Below are 25,767 nucleotides of genomic sequence, written 5' to 3'. Positions count from 1 at the left end.
AGTACTTGCCTAGCACGTGTGAGACACAGGGTTTGATCCTTAGCACCACATAAAAATAAAAAGCAAATAAAATAAAGGCATTCTGTCCATCTACAACTGCAAAACATTTTTTAAAAAATAAAAAAGTTTATATATATACTCATATAGACATTCTCATATAGACAGAGATATATATTTAATATCTACACATTTTAAAATTTAGAAATGCCACTTATCAGAATTTGAATTCATTTTTTAGACTTTTTAGAGAGGTTCTGAAGGACGCTGTGGTGTTTATCATCACAATGACCAGTCAGAAAAGCAGGGAGGGAGCTGTTTAAAAGAAAGGAATGATTAAGTCTGAAGGTCAGAGCTTAACAATCCTGGCGATTTAGCAAGTTGCAACACATACATTTTTCCCTTTAAAACAGAAAACATTGTGCTCCGACTTCTCATTTTGACCCCAGTAATTACTCCTCAGTCTATAATTGTGCTTGCTCTTTCATTTTCTCCTGTAATAATAATGGTAGCTGAGACTGTTAAATAATTGAAGAAAACATAGGACAGAACTACAAGCCTAGGCAATGGACAGGCCCAGGCAGATCCCAAGGTGGCCAAGAGTCTGGACCCTCTTGTTGCCCATATTCAACTTTCTTACTTTTTTCCATCTTCATTTCGTATCATACTACTTTTTTTTTTTTTTAATCTTTTTCCAACACCTTCCCTACTTCTATCACACCTCTATATTAAGCTCACAAGATGAAGCCTTGATGAACACTTCCACTTCTACTCAGTGATGCTACTATTAAAAAAACAAAACAAAACAAAAAGCCCCCAGTAGTTATTGCTATATACTATAAAGTAAATTCCCTTTTCTCTAAAGAAAACCATACAGGTCTTTCCAACAGATTAAATTGTCCCCCTCCTTTTTTACTGGTGCATTATAGTTATACATAACTGTGGGACTCATTGTTACATGTTCATACATGAACACAGTATAATTTGGTCAATTTCATTCCCCAGTACCTTCCCTTTCCCTCCTGTCCTCCCTCCTCTGACCCCATTCCACTGGTCTTTCTTCCTTCTGTTTTCAGGAGATTCCCCGACCTTTCTTTCCCCCTTTTCCTCTGTAGCTTCCACATATGAGAGAAAATAAACAACTCTTGACTTTCTGAATATGACTTATTTCACTTAGCAGGATGTTCTTCAGTTCCAGTCATTTTCCAGCAAATGGTATAAATTCATTCTTCTTTATGGCTCAATAAAACTCCATTGTGTATATGTACCCTATTTTCTTTATCCATTCATCCATTGACAGATACCTAGGCTGGTAGCATAGTTTGGCTATTGTGAATCATGCTGCTATAAACATGGGTATGCATGTATCACTATAGTATGCTAACTTTATTTCTTTAGGGTAAATACTGAGCACTGCTATAGCTGGGTCATATGGTGGTTCCATTCCCATTTTTTTAGTGAATTCTATACTGATTTCCACAGTGGTTGTAATAACTTATAATTCCACCAAAAATTCCTTTCCCCCCACATTCTCTCCAACATTGTTATTTGTATTCTTAATGGCTTCCATTCTAACTGAAATGAGATAAAATCTCAGTGTAGTTTTGGTTTGCATTTCTCTAATGGTTAAAGATGTTGGACATTTTTTTCATATATTTGTTAACCATTTGTGTTTATTTTGAGAAGTGTCTGTCTAGTTCATTCACCCGTTTTTTGAGTTATTAGGGTTTTTTTAGTCAGATTTTTAAGGGGTGTTTTGGTGGGTTTTGTGTTTTTGTTTTTGTTTTTTTGCTTCTTTATATATTTTGGATATCAATCCTCTGTCAGAAGAGTAGCTAGCAAAGATTTCTCCCCTTTCTGTAGGTTCTCTCTTCACACTCTTGTTTCCTTTGCCATACAGAAGCTTTTTAAGTTGATGCCATCCCATTTATTAATTCTTGTTATTATTTCCTTAGCTTTAGGACGCCTATTGAATAAGTCATTGCCAGAACCTATATGTTGGAGTGTTGACCCTACATTTTCTTCTAGCCATTGCAAGTTTTGGGTCTAATTCCTAGGTCTTTGATCTATTTCAACTTGACTTGTATACAGGGTAAGAGATAGGGATCTAGACTCACTCTTTCACATATGAATATCCTGTTTTCCCAGCACTATTTGTTAAAAAGGCTATTTTTTTTCTCCAGTGTATGTTTTGGGTGACTTTGTCAATGATAAGATAATTATATCTGTGTGGGTTTGTCTCTTTGTCTTCTGTTCTTTACCTTTGGTTGTGTGTCTGTTTTTATGCCAGTTCCAAGCAGTTCTTGTTACTATAGCTCTGTAGTATAATTTGAAGTTGGGTATGGTGATGCCTCTAGCATTTTTTTTTTTTTAGCTGTAGATGGACACAATATCTATTTATTTATTTTTATATGGTGCTGAGGATTGAACTCAGTGCCTCACACGTGCAAAGGAAGCCCTCTAACCACTGAGCTGCAGCCCCAGCCCAGCATTGCTTTTTGACTCAAAATTGCTTCAGCTATTCTGGGTTTTTGATTTTTTTCAAATGAATTTAAGACTGTTTTTTCTAGTTCTGTGAAAAACATCATTGATACTTTGATGGGAATTACATTGAATCTATAGATTGCTTTTGGAAATACAGCCATTTTAACAATATTAATTCTGCCCATCCATGAGTGTGAGAGGTCTTTCTATCTTCTAGTGTGTTTTAGTTGGCTTTTTCACCATTGCAACTAAAGGACCTGACCAGAAAAACTATAGGGGAGGCAAAGTTTATTGGGGGCTCACAGTTTCAGAGGTCTCAGCGAACAGATAGCAGACTCCATTCCTTGGGTCTCATGACAGAATAGCATGGCAGAGGGAAGCAGCTCACGTTAATCAGAAAGCAGAGAGAGAAAGTCTGCACTCTCCAGATGCAAAATATATACCCTAAAGCCACATCCCAATTCCCACCTCCACCAGCCACTCCACCACTTCAGTTACCACCCAGTTAGTCCCTATCAGGGGATTAAATCACTGATTGGGTCAAGATTCTTATAACCCAATCATTTCTCCTCTGAACCTTCTTGCATTGTCTCACTATGAGTTTTTCCGGGACCCCTCACATCCAAACTATAATGTAGTGTCTTATTCAATTTCTTTCTTCACTGTTCTATAACTTTCTTTGTAGACTCCTTTCACCTCCTTGGTTAGATTTATTCCTAGGGTTTTTTTAAAAATATTTTTTAATCATTGATAGACCTTTATTTAATTTATTTATTTGTATGTGGTGCTGAGAATTGAACCCAGGGCCTCACATGTGCCAGGCAAGCACTCTACCTCTGAGCCACCACTCCAGCCCCTATTCCTAGGTTTTTGGTGTGTGTGTGTGTGTGTGTGTGTGTGTTTAGGCTATTGTTAATGAAATTGCTTTTCTGATTTCTTTTTCAACAAGTTCATTATTGGTCTATAGGAAAGCCATTGATTTTTGTGTGTTGACTTTGTATCCTGTAAAATTGTCCTTAAATTATAATTTTAAACATATGAAATTGGCAAACACTTTGTTTTAATTTTAGTAAAAATCCATTTATTTCCAAATTTAGTCTAGCTGAGGGTGTGGGGGAAAATGTACCCTCTAGCATCAATCATAACTTTTCTGGAAGGCATTTTGGCAATGGCCACAAAAATGTATATATCCTCTAACTCAGAAAATCCATGTGCAGGGGTTTGTACTAAGGAAGTAAAAATGTACACAAGTATTTTCAGGAAGGAAGCTTAACACAGAATTGTTGATAATAGCAAAAAAAATGGAAAGCACCAAAATGTCCTAAATTTCTTAGTTCACCAATCTGTGGGGTTCTCCAGCCTTTTGGAAAGACCTGGGATTTTTAACCTGTACTTGCCACCCAAATTTTAACTAGACGAGTGGGATCCTGGCAGTCTATGAATCTCTTCCATTAGTGAGTGCTTATCTCTCATTTCTAAGTACAAACAGCTTGGCCTTCTCTTCTTTTTAGGCATACTACTTAGAAATTTCACCTACTGGATTTCCATTGCAATCCCCTTCTCCACTTTCCAATGTGGTTAATAAGTACAAGAACTGTGGACTTTTTTAAAAAAATATTTTTATCAGTTATTGATGGACCTTTTTTAATTTATTTGTTTATACGTGGTGCTGAGAATGGAACCCAGTGCCTCACACATGCTAGGCAAGTGCTGTACCACTGAGCCACAACCCCAGCCCTGAACTGTGGTCTTTTAAAAAGTTATTATTATTTTTCCCCCAGAGCTTATCATCATGATTATTAGACAATAGCAAAAAAAATTTTTTTGAATGAATGTATAAATGAATGAGATGCTTATAATCTATTTTATGCTGTAGGCCCATATTCTACAGAAAGAAATCATTTACACAGTAAAAAGTCTATGATTGGGTTTGAGCCCCAGCACTAAATAAATAAATAAATAAAATTTTAACCTAACAAAACAAATTCATTCAACAAATATGCTGAGTATCTTCCAGGTATCAGGCACTTTGTGAGCCCTGGAGATAGAGCCACAGAATTAGAAATTAAGAAAAATATATGGATTAAAGTGTTTAAATTATAAATCAAAGGGTCTGAGTTATACACCAGAATATCAATTTCTTAATTCATAAGGGTAGGTGCACTTGACCTATCCCTTTCCCCCATGTGCTCTTTTGTATCAAGATAGATACCTATGAACTGGGTTAGCAGAAGGTTTTAGTTTGTTTATTGGCATTGGGGATCAAACCAAGGGTATTGTGCATGCGAGGCAAGTGCTCTAACACTAAGTCATGACCCAGCCCCGGAAAGTTTTCTAGAGAACGTATAATTGTAATATACTAGTGCCTGTTTTTCAGTTTGTTTTTGTATTAGGGATTAAACCCAGGAGCACTTTGCTACTGTGGTGGCCCTTTATTTTACTTTTAAAATGTATCATAGTGATACATTTGTGACTTGATTTTTACCTAGTGGGATGCAGTGAACAGTGATCCAGCTAGCATCTACCTCCCCATTGTGACGTATGTAATATGAAATGTATTTGGTCTTTTTCCCTGGTTCCTGTCTTAGAGCTCCTAAAACCCTTGGAAATTCCTGAGTGATGAAAGTATATTTTCCTAGTCCCCCTTTTTGACCTTTTGATAACACTTGATTTTCTGCCAATGGTGTTATGGTTTAGATGTGGTATCCTCCAAAACTCACACGTGAGATGATGCAAGAAGGTTTGGAGGAGAAATGATTGGGGTGTAGCCTGAATATAATCTGTGAATTACTCCCCCAATGGGATTAATTGAGTCGTACCTGGAGGCAGGTGGGTGTGGCTGGAGGAAGTAGTTCATTGGGGACGGAGCTGTGGGGTATTTTGTATCTGGAGAGTGGTGTCTCTCTCTCATATGATCACCATATGAGCTGCTTCCCTCTGCCACACTCTTAGCTATGATGTTCTGCCCCTTTTCCTCCCCTAAAATTGTTCTGTTCAGATCTTTTAGTCTCAGCTGTGAAATTGCTGACTAAAACAAATGGGGATGGCTTAGAATGAGTCCCTAGCTAGCTAGGAGTTACCAGAAAGACAAAGTAATTAGAAAGTTAGAGGTTTAGAACTTTGGCCCCACCCACCAAACTCCTTGAAAATTTAAGGACTGGGATGTAGCTCAGTGATAGAGTGAGTGGTTACCTACCTAGTATACATGAGGCCCTGGATTTAGTCCCCTAGAAGGCCCTCCCCACAACCCTCCCCAAAATTAAAAAAATTAGTTCTTCTTTTTCTGGTCAGTAATTAATGTATATGACATATGTCTATTCACTTTAAACAAATGGAAAACTGCATTAAATTTCAAATTATATATATGGATATATCTATTCACACATACATGTATGTGGAGAGAAACAACTAGAAATCAAGTAAGATTTTTGTTTGTATCCTAAATGAAAAGGGAGCTCTAAAAATCTAAATGGTGAGTAGGTGCTAAAACCAAGGAATTTATAGAGCAAGCAAAATGGGACCGTGATTTATTACTGGGGCTTTAACCTCCAGGCTGCAGCATAAGAAGCTAACAGAATGCTGAGTAATTAGGTGGAGAGGGGGCTTAGCTGGAAAGCGGTGGATATAAGATGTACTGATGAGAATAACTTGTGGTCAGAAGGCCTCTTTCCTCAGAAACCAGCTTGGACAGGAAAGCAGGAAGTAAGGAAAGTCTAAAAGAGAGACTGAACATTTCTGTTTTAAAAGACACTGTACACTGCCTAAATTGACTTGTTAAATGATCAGATCCAATTAAATTTAAATAATATTGGACATTTAATTAGTTGTCCCATTAAACTGCAGGCACTACCTCACGAATACTTGAATACTTGTAGCCAAAATTCAAAGTGCTGTTTTCTATGTATGTATGAGAGTTGTAGTGAATTAAATGTACACTCCACCACTTACATATGTAACAATCAATCCATAACAATATCATTTATAGTGCCATCTATGGTCACAGCCAGTTAGCGCTGGTAAGGCAGCTGTACTGTGATGGCAAAACCAGATGTGGTTGTGAAATGAAATTACAAAAATATTATGGTAAGAAACTGATGCCTGGGGAAGGGGTCAGTTCCACTCCCCTTTCTTAGCCTTTCTCCAGGAAGCCTAATTAACCATGGGTCCCTGCCTTTTGGATTGTAAATAACTGCCCTAGGTCTCTGACTACTCCCTCTTGAAATGGAACAGAGGCCTGTGAAAAGAGCAGTTTCTTCTCTGTTTCTGTGAGGTGCTTTATGTTAGAGAGCCTGAAAGAGGCTTTCAGCTGCATAGATTAGGAAATTTTTTTTTTTCTTTTTTTTGTGGTGCTGGGGATTGAACCCAGGGCCTTGTGCATGCAAGGCAAGCACTCCACCAACTGAGCTATATTTTCAGCCTGATTAGGAAAAATTTTTAAAGAGAAAAAGCCCCAGTGATAGGATGGGTCTAAGATGACGTCAAATAACCTACAAATATTGTGAGAAACTGTGGATCAGGGCTCAGAATTTGGAATTTTTTTCCCCTCTAGGCCCGCTAGCATAAAATAAAGTTTGGAGTTCTCCTCCGCTCCAAGTGTTGCTTGCTGCTCCTGGACCAGTCTGTTTCTTGCAACAGTACTACTTGCTTTAATCAGTGAGAGTTCTGTGTACTATGCTGCTAGGACTAGGAGCTCCTCAGTGCTCTCCTGAGCTACCCTCAGCTCAGTATAATATAATAGAAAGCCTGTCACTTCTGCATATTTGGCCTCACTTTCTGCTATTTATTTTGGGTTTCTACGGAACACAATGAGATTCTTTGTTTTTAAATTGTGAGCCAACATTATCACCACATAGATTATGTCAGACACTCATGTTATTTTTGAAAGAAGCAAATGTTATGGTGACCTGATTGGGTGATTACCAGGGTAGAAAAAAATTTAAAAACTCCATATGCCTATAAGGCAGAAAAGCCACACTGTCATGGAAAAGCCGCATTGTCTCAGCTCAAATGCTGAGACAGCTGGAGCCAGTTGTAGAGGTTAGAGAGTTTCAAACCCCTCAACCAACAGCAGTATAGGATGGGGTGCAAAGACTGCTGACCTTCAGGCCAGGTTGAGCACAGCAACAACTACTGCAGCCTGCTTTGGGAGGGGGACTTTAGTGCTCCCAGAGACTGCTCTACGGTACTGCAAAGGCAGTATTACTTTTGTGAGATTTTAATTTGAAGCTCAGGCCAATCTGTCATTCAAAGACACCCATCTATGCTTAGACTATCAGACTATCAGGTTCTGGGTTGTGCCATATCTATTCACTTAATTCAAAATTAGTCACGATCCTCAGTGGTAAATAGCAGAACCAACTGTATTAGTTGGCTAGGACTGCTGTAACAATACCACAAACTTGAGTTGTTGGAATAACAGAATTTATTGTCTCACAGTTCTGGAGGCAAGGTCTAAAATTAATGTGTTGGCAGAGCCAATGGTTCCTCTAGAGTGCTAGGGATGAATCTGTTTCAGGTCTCTCTCCAAACTGGTCAATACTATAGATATAACTCCATTTCCCACATTCTGTTTCTCTCTCTCTCTCTCCAAATTTCCCTCTTTCATGAGGACACCAGTTATACTGGACTAGGGGCCTGCTCTACTTGTATATGACTTCATTTCAATTTAACTAAAACTCTGCAACAACCCAAATAAGCTCACATTCTGAGACACTAAGAGGATTTCAGCAGGAGGACACAATTCACCTCATAACACTAAATTTATGTGATTTAAGAGAAGGGATCTATTTAGGAGACAGATAAACCAGCTTGGGAAATGGCAAGTACAGGGGAGGCTCAGCACAGCCAGAACACAGCCAAAGGCATGCCCTGACCAGCCCATCCTGACCTGTGCAGGACACTGGACACCACGGCCTGCACTGCCCCACAATCTCACAGTTCAAATGCTGCCACTTCCAACTATTTTCAGCCACCAAACCCAAGAATAGATTTCCAAGATTTTGACTTTCCTATCAGTAGCTCCCAAGTTAAATCTAGGTCTGCTAAAGTCTGTGTCCTAGCTGCTCTGGTAGCTAAGAAAACAAGTATCTGGAGTTTTTGCTTCAGAAGTGGGAAGAAGAAGGTGCTGCCTTCCACCAATACACATAGAGAAAATTCTTCAAACAGGGAAGGGATTTAGAGACTAAGCAGCCAAAAGGAATAACAAATGTCCACTCCAAAGTATGTTCATTAACTCTACTATTCAGGTAGGCACTAGAATCCTAAAATGTGAGTTGTTGCTCATGGGGTGGCTTTGAACTCCTGGGCTCAAGTGATCCTCCTGCCTCAGCATCCAGAGTAGCTGGGACAATAGGCATGAGCTACTTTAACATTTTCTACTATACAGCCTTTGCCTTTTTCTCCAGGGACCCCTTAATCTGGGGAAACTCCAGCACCAGCAACTTTTCCAACAGCAGTATAGAATGGGGTAAGGACTTTTTTGCTCACTCTCAATATGTATCTTTTGGCAGCTGAGTGGCTTAGGAACTTTTAGATAAAACTATAAATCTCATATTTGCTTGAGGCATGTGGGAGATTATAAACTCTTCATTCTCCAAAAGCCAATTTATGTTGTTCCTGAGTCCTCCTTCAAAACTCTCTATGTTAAAAGTTATCAAACTTGTTTAGCTTGTATTGCCCCAGTGAGAACCAGAATCTCAGGCCAAGGATTGGGTCTTAGGGCTGGTGCTGTAGCTCAGGGGTAGAGTTTGTGCTTAGCGTGTGTGAGGCCCCGGGTTCAATCATTAGTGTGCACAGCATGCACACATACACACAAAAGAAAGAAAAAAAAAGAAAAAAGAACTGGGACTTATTTGAACTTAGTCTTAGATAATTGAGGAACTGCTCTAAACAGAATAGTATCTGAGATATTTGGTATCTTCTAAAAGCAGGATCAGATGTCAGTTATGCTGATGTCATCCTATTACACTGTTCCTGTTACAAGTTCAATTCTTCTGTGTCCTGGAGGAAAAAGATTTATTATAACCATTTGGGGTTTATCTGAGTAATATAAAGATGATCCATATTAGATTCTATCAATATAATCTTTCTTTCTTGTTTTTTTAGATATACATGACAGTAGAGTATATTTTGACATATTGTGCATACTTGGAGTATAATTTATTCTAACCAAGAGTCCCATTCCTGAGGTTGTACATGATGTAGAGTTTCACTGGTGATATTTTCATATATGAACATAAGAAAGTTATGTTCAACTCATACTACTGTCTTTCCTATTCTCATCCCCCCATGCTTTCCTTTAATTGCCCTTTGTTTAATCCATTGAATTTCTATTCCCCCCCTTCCCTTGTGTATTAGCATCTGCATATCAAAGAGAACATTGATCTTTGGTTTTGGGGGACTGACTTATTTCAGTTAGCATAATAGTCTCCAGATTCATTCATTTACAAGCAAAAGTCATAAAGTCATTCTTTTTTATGGCTGAGTAATATTCCATTGTGTATATATATCCCATTTTCTTTATCCATTCATCTGTTGAAGGGCACCTAGGTTGGTTCCATAGCTTAGTTATTATGAATTGAGCTGCTATAAACACTAATGTGGCTGCATCACTGTAGTGTGCTGATTTGAAGTCCTTTTGGCTATATAGCGAGGAGTGGGATAGCTGGGTCAAATAGTGGTTCCATTCCAAGTTTTCTGAGGAATCTCCATACTGCTTTCCAGAGTAGTTGCACCAATGTGCAGTCCCACCAGCAATGTATGAGTGTACCTTTTTCCCCACAACCTCACCAACATTTATTGTTACTTGTATTCTTGATAATTGCCATTCTGACTGGAGTGAGATGGAATCTCAGTGTAGTTTTAATTTGTCTATCAATATAATCTTGTCAATTTTCAGATTAAACTAGAAAAGCCACATGAACATCTCTAAGTGCATGAAAAAGCAATAGATAAAATTGAACACTCATTCATATTTTCTTTAAAAAAACTCAAAAAAGAAAGGAATAGAAGAAAATTTATATAATGTGATAAAAGACATCTACCTAAAACTTCAGTTAACATCAAACTTTTTTTTTTTTTTTTTGAGAAAAAGGAAAAAGAAGGTTTATTGCTTTGCTAGCAAAGAAGAAACACAGGGGATTCCTGTCCCAGAAGCTGTGATTCTACCCATCAGGAGTAACAGAGAGCTTTTAGATGACTCAAAGGTACATTCCACATGTTCTCCAGATGTAATTCACTTGTTAATTTGGGAGATAGTGATTTCTGATGGTGTCTTCTGGCACCATCCCCAAGGTCTGGATTACTTCATTCCTATGGTGGGTGTGTACGCAGAGACAGATAACTCTGCCTAGGACAGGGAAGAAAAATAATCCTGTTTCCCTTGAGATTAAGGAAGGGGAGAGATTAGAGAGGAGGAAGGAGAGAGGAAGAAAGAAACATGTCCATTTTAAAAATAAACTGCAGTGGCACAGCAGCAAGGGTTGTATTCAGAGCATAAAGTGGACCACTGTTACATTTCCCCACTGTTGATTTCTATATTCCATTTCTTTGGAAAAATGGACAATGACATCTCCAAAGTGCTTCCTGCTGAAAGGGGCAACATCAAACTAGAAAAGCTTTTAAAAACCTTTTCTTTTTTGATACTAGAAATTAAGCCCAGTGGCACTCTACCACAGAGCTACATCTCCAGCCTATTTAATTCTGAGACAGGTCTCAGTAAGTTGAATAGGCAGGACTTGAACTTGAGATCCTCCTGTCTCAGCCTCTTGAGTCACTGGGATTATAGGCATGTGCACAGCTAAAAAGCATTTTTATTAAAGTCAAGAGTAAGACAAGGATGCCTGCAGTCATTGCTACTATTCTAAAAGTTATAATTGTTTTTAATGGTCATAAGAAAATGAAAATAAGGGGTATAAGAAGAGACCAGGTTGAAAGTTTTTGCATATGATATTATTTACATAGAAAATCCAAGAGCATCTACTGAAAAGCTTATGTATAAAACAACATTCAGCAGTGTTGGTGGTGATATGATTAAAAAAAAAATAAAAGCCAATAAATGTCCCATAGGTCTACAATTATCAAATTGAAAATAAAATAGAAAAAAAAAAGATAATTTAAAATAGCAATGAAGCCAGGCGCAGTGGTACATGCCTATAATCCCAGTGGCTTGGGAGGTAGAGGCAGGAGGATCACTGAGTTCAAAGCCGGCCTCAGCAAAAGTGAGGCGCTAAGCAACTCAGTGAGACCCTGTCTCTAAATAAAATACAAAATAGGGCTGGACTAAAAAATAAATATTAAAAAATTTAAAAAAAAAGGGGGGGGCTGGGGATGTGGCTCAAGCGGTAGCGCGCTCGCCTGGCATGGGTGCGGCCCGGGTTCTATCCTCAGCACCACATACAAAGATGTTGTGTCCACCGGAAACTAAAAAATAAATATTAAAAAAAAAATAGGGCTGTGGAGTAGTTCTGTGCCACTGAGTTCAATTTTCAGTACTTCCCCCAAAAAATCTTTTTTAAAAGGATGGAGCAATATATCATGTTCCTATCTGGGAAGAATTCACACTAAAAAGGTGTCAAAGCAATCAGTCCAAAGCAATAAGGTTCTTTTTATGAATTAGACACATTGAGAGACAAACAATACTGAAAATGATAAGGTGAGCTTACCCTGTTAGATATTGCATCTAACCATGAGGTTTATCTGTAGATGGACCCTGTAATCCACCATTTCCTCTTGTATATATATAGCCTACTGCCTCTACTGTTTTTAAATTCATAAATTTATAGTTAATGTATATAAAACATGGGCTCAGGGGATATGATCAATCAAATTGATCATTATGATTGTTTCAAGAGAGAAGAATAGGGGCTAGGGGCATAGCTCAAGCATAGAGCGCTTGCCTAGAATGTACAAAGAGGCCCTGGCTCTATCCCCAGCACTGCAAAAAGACAAACCCCCCACCCCCCCCAAAAAAAAACAACCAAACAAACAAACAAACGAGAAAATAGAAAAATGGGATTAAGAACAAGGGAATTTCAACTTTTTGGGGAATGTTTTATTTTTAAAATATATTTGATGCTAGTAATTGTTCTGTGGATGTTACTGCATATTTAAACTTGTTAACATAAAAAGATAGTTGATTAATTCTCAATATAGAACCAAAAACCCCCTGTGTTTATATTCCATCATTTGCTGGGAATTTGCTTTTTAATGGGCACTACTTAGTTCCAGATGTTAGGAAAATGTGGAATTTGAACTACTTCTGTAATTTTAGATGGTCTCATAAATATTGCAAAACTCTCAGCATTCTGAGAAATCTTGTTTGTCACCATGCTTTAAAGATTAGTCAGCTGTCATTAATAAATACAGGTATAAAGTCCAGGATAAGTCTATAGTGCAGAAAGTTGTAGAATTTATATCCTGGAGACTATAAAGACATTCAAGTTATTTCCATCTTTTGGAAGGAAGATGGGCCTCAAAAGCAGCGCTACTAAAATAAATCTAAGTTTGCCTCCAGAAAAGCCTCAGGTGAGCACAATGAAGGGGAAAAAATACAGGATAATCACAGAATGCAGGAACACAGCAGCAGCTGGGCTACATTTCTGTTATTAATGTTAAATTACAAGCAGTAGAAATTGCTTTTTCTACTAGATACAGTTTGCTTTCTCATTCCTTATTTTCTTTAATTCCTGAAGTATTCAATATCATTACTTGATTCTGGTTTTTAGATAACACTACATGGCCTTGAGGTGGTTGACTTTCTGATGGTTCCTCTGATTCCTTTGCTGTTCCAAGCTCTGCCTCCAGCCTGAGCTTCATAACCATGTTCTCTATCTCAATTTCTCTGTTGGTGCATCACCTAAAATTCAACAATCACACAACTTTTTATTCCTGCACTCTTATTCTGCTAGGTTCCCTGCCAGCAAGGAGTATGACTGCTGTTCCCCTCTTTGGGCCTATGGTAGTGCTTGGTAGTGAAATGGAGTTAAAAATTCCCTTCTAGTCTTTAAAACCTCAATAATCTGAGTCTCTGGAATAAACAGACAGTAGGTCGGTTGCCAGGAAAAGATGTGTATTATTTATTACATGCATGTGCATGGGAGCCTCATGAAATATAAGACTCAAAGAAAGATCAAATGATTGAAGCTTATAAAATATCCTGAGCTACAGAGAGGAATAGATGCTTGGGAATTCTGGGAACAGACAGATACAGCTTATGGGAGGATGAGGGGAAGAATGTACAATGAATAAAAGGTTGTTGTATCATGCAGATAAAGATGACTCTCTGGTAATCTCAGAACTGCATTCAAAAGAATAGGTGACAGCCTGTAGCAATCTCCATCTGGGCAGGGTTTTGGATCTCTAGTCTCCTATCCTATGAAATGAGCTTCCTTAGGTCACCTTTAGGCAGATAAGGAGGTCTCAGAGAATGCCACTGTTTGCCACAAACTATATACTTTATTCATGTAGATAGGCGTAAATTTTTTTTTTCCAAAGGAACAACTTTGCATAGTTATTCCTGTGTCTGCCCTTCCTCTAAAATCCATCTCAAAATATGCCAAAGAAGGATAATTGGGAGTGGCATATTTTCAATTCCCATAGTACACATGGTAAATGTTGACTACCAAGTCCTTGAAAGATTAAACCCTTATTTCATCTTTCTCTAACACCTTAAATCTTACCATTTTATTCACTTCTGCCTCCTCTTTCCTGGTTCTATTAGAAAAAGGACAGATTCTATAATTTCTGCCCTTAGTTTCTGCTCTAATAATTCTGCCAAGAGAATTTTTTGAAAACAGGGCCAACGAGAAGGGGAAAAGTTAGCCCAGAAAGAGGCTGGCCTGGTTTAAATCTGCTCTAAGTGGTCCTGTTAAGACAGTTTGAAACAAATCACCTGCTTATATGCTATCAAACTCTGCACACTATTTGGTTCAAAGCCCAGATTCTCTTGCCTGACATTTAAGGAGACTCAAGATTCTTAGGACTTTTTTTTTTACTCATATGCAAGTCAAATTGATCTGTTTATTGTCTGTCAAACAGTCTCTTGTATCTTTGCTTCCAGCTTTTTTTGATAGAATTTTTCTTGTACCCTGGAATATTCTGCTCCATTTTTAAGTCTTTCTTTAAGGCATAAAATATGTGTGGATGGTCACTGAGGTCTTTGTAAACTGCCCCCAGCATTTTCTAAGAATTTTGCCTTTCAACTCTTTTTGTGGTGCTAAGGACCAAATGAAGATAGACCCTTGTGCACACAAGACAAAGTGCTCTACCACTAAACTACATCCCTAGCCTTGTCTTTGAACTCTTATGGCTATGCATACTAGTTCATTCACTTGGTACTTAATATGATCACTTATCTTCTTATGCTTATATATTTTCTCCCCTGCTTGAGATTTTCTTTTCACCAGGGTCTCATAAACAGAAATCTCACTATAGTTGATCTGATAAAGATCTCTGTTTTGTTTGTTTTGGTACTGGGGATTGAACCCAGGGGCACTCAACCACTAAGCCACATCCCCATCTCTTTTTGTATTTTATTTAGACACAGAGCTTCATTAACTTTCTGAGGCTGGCTTTGAACCTGAGATCCTCCTGTTTCAGTCTCCTGACCTGCTGGGATTACAGGCATGTGCCACCTTGCCCAACAAAAGATGATATCTTTATAAGCCACACTAAACCTCTGAAGTTAATAATGTGGTCAATTAAATCGAGTGATGACTTGGCTGTTCAGGAAAAAAATTCTGAGATATTCTAAGTTTAATTACAAAGCTGGAAGGAGATAGAAAGGAGGAGATGGAGGAAGTTTAATCGGAAAAAATTTACAGACCCTGAAGACCATTTTACATTCTTTCTCTCTGTTTTCTTCTGAGATGGGATGTCTTTATGTTGCCCAGACTAGTCTTGAACTAGGCACAAGCAATCCTCCCTCATCAGCCTCCCAGTGAGATGCTGCACATGCCACTTTGCTGGATTTAAGTTTTTGACTTTGAGATTTTTTTTTTTTTAATTGCTGGCGATTGAACCCACATGATAAGCATATGTTCTACCACTGAACTGCACCCCCAGCTCTCCATTCTTTAGTGTGCATTAAAACCTTAACTCAGCTGGGTGGGATGGCTTATGCCTATAGTTTCAGCAACTCAGGAGGCTAAGACAGGAGGGCTGCTTAAACCACGAGTTGGAGACCGGCCTAAGCAATATACTAAGACTCCATCTCAAACAAACCTCAACCCCCTTGTTTTACTCAAATCCTTTGGCAACCCCCTAGATGCTACAGCATCCTTCCTGCAGCCCCAATCCATCCAGAAGCAAGCCTGCTTCTCCTGGTAGACTGTCCCCTGCTTTATGCAATCCTGTTCCTCTTATCCATAGTCAATGTAGATGCAATTTAAATAACTTATGCCTGTTTTTCTCAGATTTTCATTATAAAAGTACTCTGGATTCTTGGATTCAGGTGACATTTTTCCGAATGCTACTGATACCACTGGTTATCAGCAATGAATTCTGATTCCTCGCATGTTGAAGTTGAACATTAGAGAAGCATGCTGAGGCAAGCAGGGTTTATTTAATAGGGGTAACAGACTTCTCCCAGGAGAGGGAAGGAGGCCATAGCTGGTATCCAGGTATCCCATGAAGTGAGGCGTTCTGCCCTTTTTATAAGTCCTAGGCTTCCTTTGTTCTGCTCTCTTCATCTTTCTCCTTCCTGCATATGTGACTAGGCCTAGAAAATGCTCCGTGGGATGGTCAAAAGGTGGGAAACAGGTGGGCTGAAGGAGGAAGGGCAGGATGGAGCAGCCCAAGACACGTTAATTAACAACCTTATAGCTCCCTGTAGAGAAGGGCAACTCCTGGGATAGGTTACCTTAGCAACAGGGAGCCAGGGCAGGTTTTTGATAAAGTTGGAGGAAGGGCTCTAAAGGAATTAATATTTCAATTCCTCAGGGAACAGTCTCCAATTTCGGACTCACTCAAAATTGGCTTCCTTGATCCCACCTGACTCCATTTAACTAATCTACACTAATTCTGGCTCCACTACCTGGCCTAGCTGTGGGTGGCTGAGGGAGCTTGTCCCAGGACTGGTCCTTTCTTTTTGGCTAGCGTCTGTAATGGCTCAATAAAACCTTTTATTTCAGAGATCTCTCCTTCTTCAGAGTTTGGTTTTAACAATGCTTAAGAAGATTCTGATCTAGTAGATAGGGAGTGGAAGGAAAGGATACAATTTTATTAAAAAAAAAAAAAAAAGAAGTATTTGTTCACAGACTTATCACATTCTGGCCTGTGAAGCTGGTCTGCAAAGTCTGCTTGCTGGCTTGAACCAACTCAGTTCTTCATGAGACTGTACCAATAACACTTGCCACACCTATGAAGGAAAACAGGTGAGTCAGAACTGAATGCATAATATACTGTTCTATCATTATTCTCAGAAACTGCAGGTATGGCTCCGAAATGTCCTTTTGTAAAAGAAATTTACATTTATAAAGGAAATTTATAATACGCTTGTAAAGTACCAGTTGCTAGGGCTGATCTACTTAATTTTATTACCTGAGACCATCTGTATAGCAAGACCTTTTCACTAAGCGTTTCCTTCTCTCACTCTTCCTTCCATAACTTGAAGTCACTGCCACCCATAAAGGCCCTAAGCCCTATTCCTTTCCATAGCTCAGCGTGCTATGTAATCACCCCCTATCCCCCCACTAAGAACACTGGTATTCACCGGTGTATAAGTCTATGTCATATGCTGATTTGCATCTTTTTTTTTTTTTTAAGTCTTGAAATTTGTATACACCTCCAGCGGCTGCCGGCGTGGACTTAAAATATACATCTGTTAATCTTGGTTTCTTTTTGGTGGCAGCGACACTTAGATACGCATTTGCCTAGTTTCCATTGCAGTCGGGAGGAATAACCCATGAAATAGAAAAACAGCACAACTAAAAGAGTCTTCCCAGCGTCCCGGCCAAACGGGGAGGGGAGCGGGCGCTGAGCCAACTAGCCCGAGCTGGAGTTCTGTTGGGGCAGCGCCGGATCCCCACCTGTAGACCCGCCACAAGGCCGCGCCGCCAACACCGTCCCCAATTGGTCCAGGTGGTGGAGCCGGACGCGCGCGCACGCGCGCAAAAGCCCGGATGGGCCGCCGCTTCCGGCGCACTCCCCGCGGGCGGTAGGGGGCGCTCACCGCGGGGCTTAGCTTCTGCGGCCGTTGGCTTCTGCGCCGGTCTCTGCGGCCCTGTGTACCGAGGAGAAAATGGAGCCAAAAATTTAACTCGAGGGGCAGCCCTAACCCCTCTAGCCGAGTTCCTGTCGCTTCCGCCGCCAGGAACTATATTTCTCGCGGGACTTAGTGCGTTCAAGCGCCCAGTGGTCTGGGCCGCGAGTGGGATCGTCGCCGAGGCCCAAGCGCTCCGGGTGAAGGAAACTGGGGCGCCTTGAAGGACCCTCCGCGNCTATTTCTAACTTACAGAGAAGAAACACATAATAGTTGCACACATAAAGCAGTACTATTTGTAACACTCAAAATTGAAAGGCAATTTTAAAGCCAGGACCTTATGCATGCTATGCAAGTGCTCTACCACTGAGCTACATTTCTAGCATTACTGATAGACTTTAAAATTGCCTTTCAATTTTGAGTGTTACAAATAGTACTGCTTTATGTGTGCAACTATTATGTGTTTCTTCTCTGTAAGTTAGAAATAGAACTCTGAGTCCCAAATTATAGGCTGATTGGTAACTTGTTCACCAAAAGATTGTGACAGTTTTTACACCTGCCTACACTAAATTTTACCAGTTGTGTTTTTTTTTTTAACTTACGTGCAGTTGTACAGTGTTTGTGGGATATAGTGTAATAATTTAATACATATACATGTAATGATCAAATCAAGATAATTAGCATTTCCAGGTCCTTAAACATTTAACAATTGTTGTTTGTAAAATAAATTGTGACCCAGTCTAATTACTATTGACTTTTTGTGTGTGTGTAAAAAGTATGAAGCTGTTGTTTAGATTTATATGTCCCAAGTCTCTGAGGAGGTGGGGCATCTTTTCATTTGTTGAATCACTTGCTTATTCTGGGATTTGACTGGTCTGGTCTGTCCATTTTTCTTTTTTTCTTTTTTTTTTTTTTTTTAATTTGAGTAGTTTTCAGCATTTCTAGAGTATTGAATTTTTGTTGTTTAAAAATAGTCCATTTAATTTGATGTTATCTTTTTCCCATTGAGAACATTGTTTGAAGTTTTATTTGTTAATTGTTGGCTTTTGAATTTTCATATCATTCTTGTCCCAAGATTATGCACGTATCACCTGTAATTTTAATTTTTACATCTAGATCACCACCTGGGGTTTATCTTTTGTTCTTAAATACAAGATTATGGGGTAGGGGATATAGCTCAGAAGGTTGAGTGCTTGCCCTGTATGCTTGAGGCCCTGGGTACTTTTAAGTTTTTCAATTATTAAGTAATTTGTTTTGCTGATTAGCTGGAAATAGGCAGTTTTCTTAAATCTGGTTTTGAGCATTATATCTTAATTGAGCATGCTGTCAGATTTCAGAATCAGGACAGGCCATATTGAAGAGAGGTGTAGAGACACCGGTTTGTATGGTGGTGGCAAATTGTAAAGATTGAGCTTTGCAGAGTTGGATATAGCAATAGGAAAGGAGAAAGAACATAAGCATATTCTTCCCCATGTCAATTATTAATAACACTTGAAAAAACTCTAGAGTCAGGCAAACTATAGCCTTTGGACCAAATTTGTGCTGCTGCCTGTTTTTATAAATAAAAGTTTATTGGGCTGAGCATGGTGACACTTGATTGTAATCCCAACCACTTGGGAGGCTAAGGCAGGAGGATCATAATTCAGGCCAGCCTCAGCAATTTATCCAGCCCCTGTCACAAAATAAAAATAAAGGGCTGGGAGTATAGCTCAGTGATAGAGCAAAATTCCTGGGTTAAATTTCTAGTACTACAATAAATAGATCTTCTATGGATTAGGTTCCTTAATACTGGAGAATTTAAAATAACTAACCCAAGCTGACAAGGATAATTAAGAGCAGATCTGAGAATGTAACTCTTGTCCCTCAACCACAACTTAGCATTTTCTTCCTCGTTGGTTTATATTTCAAGTATATATCTGACAAACAGTTGTTGAACATGTACTACACACCTTAAATCTTTAGGAATCACCTCAAAGATGGACTTTTTTCTCTTGTGTAAATTTGCTTACAGTAAGCTCATTGGATCTCTACTATTTATGATTGTAAGGCAAGCAGCAAATGCTAGAAATAGCTAGAGGAGAAAAGATAGCATGCACTTGGAAGGGATTCACAACTTAGAAATTTGATGATTCCATGATAATTAGCATAATAATTAGTCTCTAACATTTTTTTCTAATCCCCTTAACCATGGTATGTGATATTCAATTTATATAGTCTATTTATTGTATTTAGTAAAACCTTATAACATAGTGTTTGCTACCTTTATTGTTATTTGCTACCTTTTTTTTTTTAAACCAGGGCTGGAAATCCAAGCCTCACATATGCTAGGCAAATGCTCTACCACTCAAACACATCACAGCCCTGCTGCTTTTTTCTTTTTTTGTTGTTATTGTTGGTACCAGGGATTGAACCCAGGGGTGTTTAAACACTGAGCCACATCTCCAGCCCTTTTTATATATTATTTAGAGAGGAACTTGCTAAGTTGCTTATAGCCTTGCTAAATTGCTGAGGCTGGCTTTGAACTCGTGATCCTCCTGCCTTAGCCTCCTGAGTTGCTCGGATTATAGGCATGCACCACCATGTCTGGCCCCCACCCCCACTTTTTGAGGTCCTAAACTTTGTGAAATCAATAAACATAGTGTTTGTTACCTTATTGTTGTTATTTGCTACTACCTTTACTGACAGCTTTATTCTGCATGTGTTTGCTGCAAGGCTTATAGTTTTTTTTTTCTTTGTAGGTTAGACCAAAGCCATTGCTTTTGAAGTTGTTAAAGTCTGTTGGTGCACAAAAAGACACTTACACTATGAAAGAGGTAAGCTGATTTAAGATATAAGGAATGTTTTAATATATGGCCTTCTTTATTTATGGTCATTTGACATACTGTGTAATTAACACATTAAATGCTAATTTAATGAACTAATAAATATGATTAGAGTATAATGAGGAAATGAAGTGATATTTTGATGTGTTTGCCATAAGCATAGTTTGATACTGTGGTTTTTATTGGTGACAGAATCACAGGTACTGCTAATAGTATTGTGATTTGTTGCCTGTACTCATAATTAAAAACTAAATTTCAGTTTGAATTTAGTGAAAGTAAAGATAGAAATACATATATATATATGGATTCCCTGATTTTTATCCAAGGACTTCTTGGGCATCCCTGGATCCCAGGTTAAGAACGTATGCACCAGAGATACACAAGTACAATATACTGTACTGAAATTCTGGGCTGGAGGTGAGCCGATTCATGAACATATGTCCTCTTTAATGGCTACAGCATTTCAATGTATTCTCTTGAAGTTTATAGAAGTAAGGTTTTCAGTGAGAGATTGGGCCATTTTGGGCAAAATTTCACTGTGAATGAAATGTTTCCATTCCCCATCTCTTCCTTTTAGTTTGTGGGATATGAATTACTCAAACCACTAAAGATTCTTTTCTTATGACAGGATAGATAGTAGGGCAGGAAGAGATTCCATGCACCACCACGCCTGGCCCTCACCCCCACTTCTGGAGGTCCTAAACTTTGTGAAATTATTAAACATAGTGTTTAATAATTTCTTTCCAGCCACACTTTTATAAATTACCTCAAGGGATATTTGCTAGGACTCTAGATCCTCATTAAGACATAGAATACTTCTGCAAAACTGTTTAGCAGTAACATAGTATAATCCTTCTCTGCCATCTACAGGGAGTTGATTCTAGGTAACCTGCCCCCATCACCCATGTTCAAGTCTCTTATACAAAATAGTGTGTTTTTTGCATATAAGTTATACAAATCCTCCCATATACGTGAAACATCTCTAGATGACCTATAATACCTCATATCATGGTATTATGTGGTATTGTTAAGGGAATAAGAAATTCTGCTTAGGTTCGATAAATTTTATTTTAGAATAATTTTAACCCATGGTTAGTTGGATCCATGGTTGCAAAACATACACATTTAGAGGGCTGTGTCTGATGCAGTTTTCAGGTAAAGGATCTTTGTCTAGGATCATATTGGGAAGTGGTGGAAGCCAGATGGGGTAGTAGAAAGTGCACAAGGCTTCGAGTCAGAAGAGGGATCAGTTTCCTCACTTTGTTCCTTTTTTTTTTTTTTTGATGCTGGGATTGAACCCCAGGACCTTGGGCATGCTAGCCATATACTGTATTACTGAGCTGTGCTCCAGACCCTTCTTCATTTCTAATACAGTAATAATCATTCTGTGAAATACCAGAAGGATGAGACTATACTTGTTTAAAGTACATTGTAAACTGTAAAACGCTGTACATATTTAGGTGGTTGTTGGGATAATTGAAAAGTATGTTGCCTATTTTGTCTTAGTAGAGCACATGGAATATAATATAATAATGGTTCAGGGTCATTTTTATTATTTATTATAGTGTATATTAGTATATCTGGATTTATTTAATTGAATTCCCCCAAACTGTTGAGTTGATGTCATTGGTCATTTTCCTGTCTTTCTTTTCTGTGATGACCTCAGAGGCTATTGAGGTGTGTGTTGTTTGTGACTATTTACTAAATGGCACTAGGACACTGCCATATTTTAGTTGATTTGGGGGTGGGAGGTAATTGGTTTCTAAACTTTTGCTGCTTTTTTCTATTCTTAAGTGTTAGAACCTCGATAGCTGAGCCAGAGTTAAGATTTGCAAGGAATAAAAAAACACATTTAAGTACAAGATAGTGGTTATTCTACATGGTTATGGATGTGGTTGCTGGTAGTTTAATCCTGTTTGAATAAATGGGATATTAGTTGAATATATTTGAAACCAACTTTTAGTTTTCTTTAATGCTCAGATATCATATTTCTATTTCAGGTAATATTTTATCTTGGCCAGTATATTATGACTAAACGATTATATGATGAGAAGCAACAACATATTGTATATTGTTCAAATGATCTTCTAGGAGATTTGTTTGGAGTGCCAAGCTTCTCTGTGAAAGAGCACAGGTAAATTCTTCTCTCTAGCTATTATAAAAAGCCAGCTGGGCAAACATTTCAGCTGACCTCCACTCTCACTTCCTATTGTCAGTAATAAATAATTAATGCTGTATATATAAAAGATGCTAAGCTGGGTGCGGTGGCGTATGCTTGTAATCCCAGCGGCTCCCGAAGCTGAGATAGGAGGAAAGCGAGTTCAAAGCCATCCTCAGCAATGGCAAGGCAGTAAGCAACTCAGTGAGACCCTATCTCTAAATAAAAAAAAAAACAAGGCTGGGGATGTGGCTCAGTGGTCCAGTGCCCCTAAGTTCAATACCAGGTATGTATGTATAAATTAATCAATCAATCAATCTAGAATTGAGTTTTTCCTTTTTCTTTTTTTAATTTTTAATTGTTTTGGTGGCATGCTGGGTATCAAACGAGGGCTTTTCATGTCTAGGCAAGTACTCTATCATTGAGCTACAGCACCAGCCCTGAAATTGGTTTCTTAGTTCTATAGCATATTGTTGGGGAACATGAACTCTGGACTCTTATAAATCTGTATTTGAGACCTAGCCTGGTCATTTACTAGCAGTGTGAATAGGTAAATTGATCTAACCTCTCTAAGCCTTAGTTTTTTCATTTTTAAAATAGGGATAAGTAAATACCTTGTGTAGAGGTTATAAATAACTCATGAAGAGACATGTTACCAAAAAAAAAAAAATACTGTTTGACACGTGGAAAGCATTCAGATTGTTAGCTACAATTATATATTTTAAATTATTATTCTGATCACTTCCAAAGGCAGTCTTTATAATCTACTCATTTATTCTTTCAGTATTACTGGGTATTGAACTGCCACTTAAATTTTTTCTCAGCTCTTTAAAATTTTTTAAATTTTATTTTGAATTACGATCATAAGTTTCCCAGGCTGGCCTCAAACTTGTGATCCTTTTGCCTTAGCCTCTCAAATTGCTGGGATTACAGGTGTGTGCCATCATGCCAGGCCAAAGGTAGTCTTTATGCCATCATGTTAATAAAGCTTAAATTTGAATCTCAGTTACTTTGGAAATCAGTTTTATTTTGTGTTTGTTTTTTGTCACATACTACCATTATGGCAGTTAACATTTCCAGAATTATTCTGGGAACTGAAAACTACTTTTTTAGTCATTCTTACCTTTCAAATTTGTTGCAGTTGGTTTAGCCTAGTTGGTCTGTGTTGAGCCTTAGCATTTATGTCTTAGTAAGTGGGATAGATGCTTTTCATTTGCAACAATTCACTAGATTCTACCTCCCTTGCATAAGATTCTAGGTTTGATCTCTAGCATCACAAGAAAAAAATGGCTACAAAGATGGAAACTAAATAGAATATTTGTGTCATTAAAACAATTTCATTATAAGCATAATGTATATATTCATTATTGAACACTAGAAAAAGACATAGCTCAAAAAGAGTAGGGGAAAAATTAGTGTAGTTTGTCACCAAAAGCTATTTTTACTTATTTTTAAGTTTTATTTATATTTTATTTTAATATGGGGGATTGAACTCAAGGCCTTGTGCATGCTAAGAATGTGCTCTACCACTGGGTTATATCCCCAGCTTTCATCTTTGTTTTTTTTAGTTAAACATGGACACAATATCTTTTTTGTTTGTTTGTTTATTTTCCTGTGGTGCTGAGGATCAAACCTAGTGCTTCACATGTGCGAGGCAAGCGCTTTGCCACCGAGCCACAACCCTACCCCTTAATCTCTTTAATATTATAGAACCATCTTTCCATTGGTAAACTCTTATGTTTAATATCCATTCATTGTTATTTTATCCTTGGCCTTGGGATATGAAACTTTGTATATTTAAGAAATAACTTGATGATTTTGTACCATTTTCAGTATTAAATCTTCTGATAATGTTTGGCGATATAGTATCTGATATTGAAAGTATAATCTTAAGGTTATGCTTGATTTAAATTCTGATAGGTTGAGAGATCAGAAAATGGGGAAATTACTGACTTGAAAAAAAATTCTTGAATATGAATAAGAATATTGACTTTTTTTGGTTGTTGTTGGCTTAAATTGCTGTTTCAGGAACTGGGGATGTAGCTCAGTGGTATTTTGCAACAAATAACATTGTCTGATCATTAGTTTAAAAACGAAAGAGAAGACTGAATCATGACATCAATGAATACTAGAATAAGAGTTGTCTTTCTCTTGGGTATAATCTCCATGAGGGCAGAGATTTCTCATTCCACAGTGACTAGTTCATAGTATGTTCCCAGTCTGTATTTGAGTGAAGAGGAGGCTCTATTTTTAAATAAATTTTAAGTCAAGAAAGAAAATCCATTCATTGACTGTCTAAGTTTGGTAAGAGTCGGGATTATAGGGTTGGGGATAGCTCAGCGGTGGAATACTTGCTTAGCAGGTATGAGACCCTGGGTTCAGTCCTGAGTAACATACAGTCAGGATTATAATCCAATTCCTATATAATTAAAAAATTTTTTTAAAAAATTATGGTACTGGGAATTTAACCCAGGGGTGTTATACCATCTGTAGCTCCTTTTATTTTTTTGAGTTACGGCCTTGCTATGTTGCCCAAGCTGACCTCAAACTTGTAATCGTCCTGCTTCAGCCTCCTAGGTAACTGAATGATAGGTGTGTGCCAATATGCCCAGCTTATAAATGGGTTTTATATAACCTATTACTTTCTAAGCAGAGTGCTAGAAATTTGAAAATAAGTATGCTGGGCTGGGGGTTTTAGCTCAGTGGTAGGGTGCTCGCCTTGCATGTGGTATGGTACTGGGTTCGATCCTCAGCACCACATAAAATAAAGGTATTGTGTCCATGTACAACTAAAATAAAATTTAAAAAAAATAAATATGCTAACCTACCCTCTGTTTGCATAAGTTGCTGGGGTGATAAAGTCTAAACAAAACTCATGTCAGGAAATGGAGATGTGAATCTTTAAGCTAGAGAAACCTTTGTGATTGTTGAAAATAGCTGTCATGATTATGCTAAGTGAAGCTAGCCAATCCCTAAAAAACAAATGCCAAATGTCTTCTTTGATATAAGGAGAATAACTAAGATCAGAGTAGGGACGAAGAGCAGGAGAAGATGATTAACATTTAACAGGGATGAGAGGTGGGAGGGAAAGGGAGAGAGAAGGGAAA

At 38.1% G+C, this 25,767-nt stretch overlaps 1 protein-coding gene and 1 long non-coding RNA gene across 2 annotated transcripts in view; one reads left to right on the top strand and one right to left on the bottom strand.

Annotated features, from left to right (window-relative positions):
• Positions 1-13,535: 13,535 nt before the first annotated feature.
• On the bottom strand, positions 13,536-17,911 carry LOC125617458. The gene is made up of 2 exons (XR_007348468.1): positions 17,264-17,911; positions 13,536-16,837 (listed from the first exon to the last, which is right to left on the bottom strand). It is a non-coding gene; the product is annotated as an uncharacterized LOC125617458 (long non-coding RNA).
• Positions 17,912-20,257: 2,346 nt separating this feature from the next.
• The window catches only part of Mdm2 (MDM2 proto-oncogene), a 19,134-nt gene continuing 13,624 nt past the window's right edge, over positions 20,258-25,767 (top strand). The window contains exons 1-2 of the mRNA XM_015482614.2: positions 20,258-20,493; positions 22,503-22,636. Of these exons, the coding sequence (XP_015338100.1) occupies positions 20,485-20,493; positions 22,503-22,636 (143 nt within the window). The 5' untranslated portion in view covers positions 20,258-20,484. The remainder of the gene's footprint in view (positions 20,494-22,502; positions 22,637-25,767) is intronic.

Source organism: Marmota marmota, unplaced genomic scaffold, assembly GCF_001458135.2.
Source record: "Marmota marmota marmota unplaced genomic scaffold, marMar, whole genome shotgun sequence".
Lineage (NCBI taxonomy): Eukaryota > Metazoa > Chordata > Mammalia > Rodentia > Sciuridae > Marmota > Marmota marmota.
Note: the sequence above shows the minus strand (reverse complement) of the source record. Positions and strands in the feature narration are given on the sequence as shown.